Source organism: Lynx rufus, unplaced genomic scaffold (assembly GCF_022079265.1).
Source record: "Lynx rufus isolate CCGP_SWC_20201006 ecotype Redwood Valley unplaced genomic scaffold, mLynRuf1.p SCAF_9, whole genome shotgun sequence".
Classification (NCBI taxonomy): Eukaryota; Metazoa; Chordata; class Mammalia; order Carnivora; family Felidae; genus Lynx; species Lynx rufus.
The window spans coordinates 103,259,054-103,268,068 of NW_025814897.1; the positions used below are offsets into that span (position 1 = coordinate 103,259,054).

Genomic DNA, 9,015 nt, shown 5'->3' on the forward strand with positions numbered 1-9,015 from the left:
AGGATACCCGTCGTCTATGTCTGTGTAGTTCTATATATTCATCCCTACATCCCCAGTGTCCACAATAGTGCCTGGCACAGAGTATAAAGGCAGATCCTTTAAAAATCCTTGTTGCATACTTCCAGCTGAGAGCAATGGCTATCGAACTTGAGGCACCTCCACCGCCTTTGTATCTCACCATTTTTAAATAACTTTAAACCTGCCTGGGAAGATCTAAGAGCATTAGTTGTGCTGAGCTATATAAATACTCCTCAGGTCCACGGCGGTGTCTTTTCCACAGCATGTGATATTATGAAGTGGGTGTCTGGGCACTTAAAACAATCCCGTCCAAGGGCAAACTTTTTACTTTTAAAATCATCTACCAATAAATCTTCTTGTTTGATTCATAGTGGCCTCTTGGTTCTTAGGCCAGTGTTTCTCTGCTCTAAAATGATACACTGAAGTCTGTGGGGCTTTCTCTCTTCTGAAACCCCTGTTAGTTTTCTGAGGCTCATGGAGGGTTTGGGGGAGCATTGATCATCTCAAAGAGCAAGTGATCTTTTTTTTTTCTTTCTATAATTTATTTATTTTTTTATAGTTCACATCCAAGCTAGCTAGCACATGGTGCAACAATGATTTCAGGAGTAGATTCCTTAAGCCCCCCACCCACCCAGCCCATCCCCCCTCCCCCAACCTCTCCAGCAACCCTCTGTTTGTTCTCTATACTTAAGAGTCTCTTATGTTTTGTCCTCCTCCCTGCTTTCATATTCTTTTTGAAGAGCAGGCGATCTTGAGGACTTTCTCCTTTAGCTTTGGAATGTGTGAGAGCTACACATCTTAGGTGTGTTTACCATGAGCTGTGGGTCTTGAGCAGATGTGACTGATGTGGAGGAAAGATAACCTGGACTTCCAGAGGTCCACCAAGAGAGGCCTGTCTGGGAGCAGAGTATTTCTGTGTCGGATCAGTGATTAGATAACAGACCGCCGAGAGTGTGAAATACCAATGTTGCTCAATACCGTGGGGTGTGGTGGGTTCCTGATGGCATTAAGGATTTATTTTCTTCCTGTGCATCCTTGAAAGCCAGCAATCTCAACTATTTTATGGCTTCAAAAACAGGAAACTGCTGCTTCAGTGATCTGTTCACATTTCCCCAGCAACTTAGTTTATCTAGATCGCCTGGGACCAAATATTTCCCTCTGAGGCCACACTGAGGCCCCCTGTAGGTCTTCTCCCTGCCTGGAGATTTCATGGAGCTGCTATTTGCTTTCCCTAAACTTAGTCATTAGGAAGCCAACCGGCTCTTCTATCTAGAATTATTAATCATTTTGAATTGGTTCAGGAATTTAGACAATGTATCCCAAGGCAAGGTGGACTTGTGCTTGGAGAGATCAGGCTTTCTGAATAGCAGACACTCAGCATCTTTGGTTTTCTTTGAAATTGTCCTCTGCCCTTTGCCACGTGGGCCTACTGGATAGAAGAGTCACATGCGGGTGTGTTTTGAGTTCAGGGACCCTCCATGCTGCTCACCGTCTCAAAACGGAGGGCCCGGTCATCTTGGATCTGGATTTATGAAGATTTCAGGAGGTGGCTACAGTAGCACAGACCTGGGGATCTTCCTGAGCTTTCCATTTCCTCCCTTGAGCATCTGCTTTTTTTGCATCATCCATAGATCAGTCTCATTAAGTTGAACCACTGCTTGTGCACTGTCTTTCCAGAACCCATTTGGCAAAGTCTTCTGGAGCTCTTGCTGGTCCAATGATGATAGGGCTACTTGTTCCGACTGTGCTGGCGTCTGGCAAACAGGCAATTTTGTTTCGTGTTTATTTATTCATCGATACTTCTTTCCGAAAGAGACTTGCAGTGGCTTATAAAAATGCGTGGCAGGCAGTCAGATACAATAAATTAAAAATGAGGGATGAGACTTGGGCAAAGTGCACGTCGGTAGATTATAATGAGGAGACAGGAGCAAGGTTGGTTCACACGACTTTTGTCTTACCACTTTACGCTGTGTTAGAGGTGATGCTTCCTTGGTGCCCGCACACTCCTCATCAGAGTTTGATTCCGCTGGTGGCCCTGTGTGTCCTTCTGCCCTCTCATCCCCGCAGACAAGATGTAGCCAATAGAGGTGATACCACAGAAGGGGGGACATGTGCAGTGTCATTGACTCGGGATTGAAGCAATTTTCCAAAATCTTCATCTAACTTATGTTACTTTTCCTCCTGGCCCAGGCGTAGTAGGTAATTTAAATAAGCTGCTAAAAAACTCTGGGCATAGAAATGGTGTCCCTTACATGATAACTCATTATGCCCATACGCACGAGCAAATACTGGTTGGGGACACGCCTGGGAGACAGACAGATGTGGTTCAAATCTCGGTGTAGTGGTTCAGCTCAACCACATTAGGCCTCTCTCTGTTTTCCGGTCCATCAGTTGGGACAATGATGACATGTCCCGGGGTGGGGCGTTGTGGGAAGTAAATGAGGCGGTTTATGTAAAGCACCTGAAACAGTATTCAGCACACAGTGGGGGCTTTCTGCCATTCGTCATGTTATTATCAGTGTGTTCTCTTTCCATCTCTCACTGGACTTTTTAAATTTTTATTTTTATTTTTTATTTTTTAAAATTTGCATCCAAATGAGTTAGCATACAATGCAACAATGACTTCAGGAGTAGATTCCTTGATGCCCCTTTACCCATTTAGCCCAACCTCCCATCCCACACCCCCTCCAGAAACCCTCAGTTTGTTCTCCATATTTATGAGTCTCTTCTGTTTTGTCCCTCTCCCTGTTTTTATATTATTTTTGCTTCCCTTCCCTTATGTTCATCTGTTTTGTCTATTCAAGTCCTCATATGAGTGAAGCATATGATATTTTTCTTTCTCTGACTAATTTTGCTCAGCGTATTGCCCTCTAGTTCCATCCACGTAGTTGCAAATGGCAAGATTTCATTCTTCTTGATTGCTGAGTAATACTCCATTGTATAGATATCCCACATCTTCTTTATCCATTCATCCATCGATGGACATGTGGGCTCTTTCCATCCTTTGGCTATTGTGGATAGTGCTGCTATAAACATGGGGGTGCATGTGTCCCTTCGAAACAGCACCCCTGTATCCCATGGATAAATGCCTAGTAGTGCTATTGCTGGGTCATAGGGTAGTTCTATTTTTAGTTTTTTGAGGAACCTCCATACTGTTTTCCAGAGTGGCTGCACCAGCGTGCATTCCCATCTCACTGGACTTTTAAGAGAAGTGAGAACATCACGTTCCAGAGGAGGACACAGCACTGAGATCCAGAGACGGGAAGGTAACGGCTCAGGCTTACGCAGTGCATCGGTGGCAGAAACTGGACTTGAATTCAAGCTCTAGATGCAGTTCCCAGCCTTTCTGCTACAGATACTCTCTCAGGTTGATCCTACTCAACTGCCTCTCCCCAACCATGAACTTCTCCCTCCAAGGAAAATAGCTCCCGTCATCCAGGGGGGATCGATTAGGGTGGTGGCAGAATGAAGTGGGTCTCCTGACCTGTGCCCTCCCCCCCCCCGGCCCCCGCCAGCTCAGGCTGCCCGAAACTGAACCACAGCCTGGCTCCTGGTGGTGAGCCCGGCTGTCGGTTAGCAGAAGCACAATGAACTTGGAATCAGAAGTCCTGGTGCCATTTATTACCTGTGTGGCCTTGGGAAAGTTGGTTTAGTCACCTTGTGCCTCATTTTACTCAGCGATACGATGGGGGGTAAATGACGTTTCTGAACCACAGAACAACCCCAAATCATTTTTGTAACAGTCACATGTATTGAGTATTTCCTCCATACTAGGAACAGTGCATGTGTTTCCCTGAATTATCCCTTTTACTTCTCAGAACACAGCAGTGCTGTGATTGTTATTGCATAGGTGTTCAGGATGGGCTTCTCGAGGTCAAGTACCTTGCTCAAGGTCTCAAAATAGAAATGACTGAGTCTGAGTTGGGAATAAGCTCTGTCTTTAGGGCCCATTTTCTTAGCCACTATGCTGTACTTTTGGGATTGCAGCCTTATTATTTTTTAAAGTTTTATTTATTTATTTTTAGAGAGACAGACAGTGCAAGTGGGAGAGGGGCAGAGAGAGAGAGAGGGAGAGAGAGAATCCCAAGCAGGCTCCGCAATGTCAGAGCAGAGCCTGACGTGGGTCTGGAACTCGTGAAACCGTGAGATCATGACCTGAGTCGAGACCAAGAGTCGGACGCTTAACCCACTGAGCCACCCAGGTGCCCCTCCAGTCTTATCTTTTAAATAAATTTTTGTTTATTTTCTTACTGAAGTATAATTAACATACAGTGTTATGTTAGTTTCAAATGTACAATATAATGATTCAACAATTCTATACATTACTCAGTGCTCATCACATTAAGTGTCGTTACTCCCTTACATTTCGCCCATCTCCCCTTCACCTCCCTTCTGGTTTGTTCTCTGTATTTAAGAGTCTGTTTGGTTTTTTTTTTGTCTCTTTTTTGTCTTTGTTTGTTCGTGTGTCTTATATCTTAATTTCAAATTCGGAATTCAAGAGTAAAATCACATGGGATTTGTGAAATCATATGGTATTTGTCTTTCTCTAACTTTTTTACTCAGCATAATATACCCTAGGTCCATCTATGTTGTTGCAAATGGCAATCTTATTTTAAAAATATTTATTGAGAGAGAGAGAGAGAGAGGGAGCACAAGTCGGAGGGGCAGAGAGAGAGGGAAACACAGAATCTGAAGCAGGCTCCAGGCTCTGAGCTGTCCGCACAGAGCCCGACATGGGGTTCGAACTCACAAACCATGAAATCATGACCTGAGCCAAAGTCTGACACTTAACTGGCTGAGCCACCTAGGTGCCCCAAGACCTTATTTTTTAAATTAATTGTGTGTGTGTGTGTGTGTGTGTGTGTGTATACATATATACGTATATATGTATACACACACACACACACACACACACACACACATACACACACAGAATTAATTTAAAAAATAAGGTCTTTATATATATATATGTATATATATAAATATATATATACACACACACACACACAATACACACACACACGTATATATATTATGTACATATACCATATCTTCTTTATTCATCTATGGATGGACACCTGGGTTGCTTCCATATCTTGGCTATTGTAAATAATGCTGCCAGAAACATAGGGGTGTGTGTATCTTTTTGAATTAGTGTTTTCCTTTTTTGAGGGGTAAATACCCAGTAGTGGAATTAGTGGACCATATGGTAATTCCATTTGTAATTTTTTTGAGGGCTTTCCATACTGGTTTTTTACGCAGCAATCACAGGCTGTTCCTCGGGACTCTGATACCTCAGGAGCTCCTCTCCATATTAGGAAGTAGACACTTCTGAACAAAGCTGTCTTGAAAATGTCTCATAAGGACCTGAAAAACTCCATATTATTTTGTACTGGGAGTGAGGTTGTCCCATGGAGATGATTTGTATCTCCATTTCCTACTCTTTGTGGATGAAAGTGTGCAAGTAAGTGTGAATAGTTAACTGATCCCTAGCATTTCTACTAAAATGCCACCTTTCCAATGAAACTTCTTTTTTTAAATGTTTATTTATTCATTTTTGAGAGAAAGAGAGAGAGAGAGAGAGAGAGGCAGAGAGGCAGACAGAAAATCCCAAGCAGGCTCTGTGCTGTCAGCACAGAGACTGATGTGGGGCTCCAACTCAAGGACCATGAGATCATGACCTGAGCTGAAATCAAGAGTCAGATGCTTAACCGAACGTGCCACCCAGGCACCCTGAAACTTCTTTTAAAAATGTTTATTTATTTATTCTGAGAGAGAGAATGAGTATGAGTGTGGGAGGGGCAGAGAGAGAGAGTGGGAGGGGCAGAGAGAGAGAGAAAGAGAGAGAGAGAAAATCCCAAGCAGGCTTCACACTCAGCGTGGAGCTCAACATGGGGCTCGATCTCACGAACCATGAGATCATGACCTGAGCCAAAATCAAAAGTCAGATGCTTAACCGACTGAGCCACCCAGGCGCCCCTCTAATGAACCTTCTAATGGTCCTGTTTAATACTCCCTTCTTTACTTTGACTCTCCCAATTCCCCACACCATGTGTGTGTGTGTGTGTGTGCGTGTGTGTGCGTGTGTGTGTGTGTGTGTGTGTGTTTAACAGCACTTGTCATCATCACGGTAGAAAATATACTTCTTCTTTTTTTAAAAAAATACATTGCATATGACTGGCTCTCTGCTAGAATGCTCTAGAAGGGCAAAGATCTTTGTCTGTGTTGTTCTGAGGAACCAGAAGAATGCTTGCCATTCTCAGTTCTCAGTAGATTCTCATGGAATAAATAAATGAGTATAGTCTGTCTCTCTCTCTCTATTTTCCCCTTTGGTCAAGATGAGTTGGGTGAATTACTTTTAGAACACAGCAAATCATTGTTTTGGCTGAAGGTCAAGATTAGATTGGGCTGTAAGGGGAAAAAAAAACCCTCCTAAATAGTCACATTGTCAGGAATTCAGCAGGGGAAAAACACCAGATGCTGACCTTTATTTCATCCATAGATCAGCTTTTGTCAAACATTGATCAAAGTTTCATTTTCTTATTTATCTGAAATCCTATGAGATCTCTCTCAAATTCAGTTTTTATTTCAAGGATGGAAGGAAGACAAAAATAACTACCTTTGAAGTCTGCATTCAGTATTCCCATTACCCCAGATCATCTGCATCCAAAGGTACAGAGACAAGATTGTCCAATACTTGGCAAGAACTCTAACTGTATTAGAATTCTAAACCCAGTGTGATGCCTTTGTCCCTTAATGAGCTGGGCAGGCTAAATCTGGAATGGCTCAATTGAAGCATCTCATTGATTGATAATGATCTGGCATTTAAAAAAATGGGACAGGTCCTTTGGAATAAGAGGAGAATTTGGAAACCAGGCCATGCTGCTTGGCAGGAACAGAGAGGACAAAGCGACTTGGTGGGCAACAGGTGGCAGAGGTTCTAACAGACCTTGTTCTTCAAGGCTCGCTTCTTGCATCCTGTTCCGTTGGGTTCACGTGCACCTCAAAAACAACCACAAAAAGAGATGCGGTTGATACTGAGACTCCAGGGGGCTGTGGACTGGGAGATAAGAAGGTGCCAAAATGTCCACGAACCTAGGAGGGTGTTACTCTGCTATTGTAGAGTTTGGAAAAAATACTTCTAAGCGTGTGAGTCAGACCATGTGCTAGGAACGGTACATCAGTTATGTTCTTCACGACAGTAACCTTGGCATTGAAATGCCTATGACACCAACAAGGAGACTGATATTCAGATACATGCATGAACTTGCCCAAGGTCTCAAGGGATTTGAACCTAGGTCTGATTTCAAAGCCCATGTACTTAGTACTATACCACTAGGATTTCTCCAACAAAGTGGTGCTTTCTAGCTCTGTTGTGAAGCTGATGAGGGTTTCCAATTTGGAACCTGTCAGAAGTTTGGAAAGGTCTAAGGAACTGAGTTCTAGCTCCAGCTTTGCCTGTCTGCCGTGAAATAATGAACTGGTCACTTCACCTCTTTGGCCCTCATACTCTTCTCTCAAAAGTGGGAGGCACAATATATGCTTCGAAGGATTTCCAAAATATCAAATGAAGTAAAGTTTGCAAAAAATGTAAAGTGCTTTACAAACCTAAAAAATCATGACCATTGCTGAGAGTGATCAAATCGATCACCTTAGTTTGTCTTTAATGAGATTTTATTTTTTTTATTTCAGTGGATGACCTGGGATTCATGGCAGAGAATGACACTGTGGTGACAGAATTCATTCTAATGGCATTCCAGCTGTCGGCAGGGCTGCAAATGAGTCTCTTCTTTGTGTTTCTGGTCCTATATTTTGTCATCGTGGGGGGAAACCTGGGCATGATAGTGTTGATTCAGAGAGACCTTCGTCTCCAAACTCCCATGTACTTCTTCCTCCGCCACCTTTCCTTCCTGGACATTTGCTACTCTTCTGTCATTGTCCCTCAGTTGCTTGAGACCTTGGGTACCCGTAAGATGGCCATCACTTACGAACGCTGTGCCACCCAGTTCTTCTTCTTTACACTCTGTGCCAGCACTGAATGTTTCCTTTTGGCTGTGATGGCCTATGACCGCTATGTGGCTGTGTGTAACCCCCTCTTCTACGCCACTGCCATGACACCACAGACCTGCCTAGGGCTGGTGGCTGGGGCATATGCTGGTGCCATGGTCAACGCTGTGATCCGCACTGGGTGTACCTTTTCGATCTCCTTCTGTAAGTCCAACCACGTGGACTTCTTTTTTTGTGACCTCCCACCCCTGCTGAAGCTTGCCTGTAGTGAGACCAAGCCACGGGAACGGGTCATCTACCTCCTAGCTTTCTTGGTCATTACGACCAGCATTTCAGTGATTCTTATATCCTACTTTTTTATCATTCATGCTATTCTGAAGATTCGTACAGCAGGTGGCAAAGCCAAGACTTTCTCCACCTGTGTTTCTCACATGACTGCAGTGGCTCTTTTCTTTGGGACGCTCATATTCATATACCTGAAAGGTAACATGGGCACATCGCTTGGGGAGGATAAGATTGTGTCAGTATTTTACACGGTGGTCATCCCTATGCTGAACCCAGTGATCTACAGCTTGAGAAACAAGGAAGTGAAGGAGGCTCTGAAGAAAACTCTCAACAGGATAAAGGTTTCCCAAGTACAGTAAGACTTGAGCTCCATGAATTCAGAAGCTCCTGCAAATCATCCTTTGGGCTTCTCTCTTTAACACATGAACTAGATTTCACAATGACAAAGACATATTGAGGCAAAAAAAAAATATATGTAGCTTTGGGTATCAGCAATTTCTTTATTACCTCTATGACCTTCAGTCAGAAATTCTCTGCCCCAGTTTTCACATCAGTAAAAATTCCTGCCTTGCTATGATTAAAGCCAGGATGAAGAGAGACGGAATGCCAAAGGGCTTTATAAATAATAACATGCTATAAAATTGAAAATTGACTTTCTCACCTGTCCTGGGTATTGCTGAGTGTTTTCTCAGCTACTTGAGTTCA

At 43.4% G+C, this 9,015-nt stretch overlaps 1 protein-coding gene across 1 annotated transcript; it reads left to right on the top strand.

Moving 5' to 3' along the window:
- The first annotated feature begins 7,727 nt into the window (after positions 1 to 7,727).
- On the top strand, positions 7,728 to 8,669 carry LOC124506361 (olfactory receptor 9I1-like). Its single transcript, XM_047072410.1, has one exon. The coding sequence runs from the start codon at positions 7,728 to 7,730 to the stop codon at positions 8,667 to 8,669; it is 942 nt and encodes a 313-aa protein (XP_046928366.1).
- Positions 8,670 to 9,015: the final 346 nt, after the last annotated feature.

What these genes read in the sequence shown, in the direction of transcription:
- LOC124506361 (XM_047072410.1), top strand. Translation starts at nt 7,728, where the DNA reads ATGGCAGAGAATGACACTGTGGTGACAGAATTCATTCTAATGGCATTC.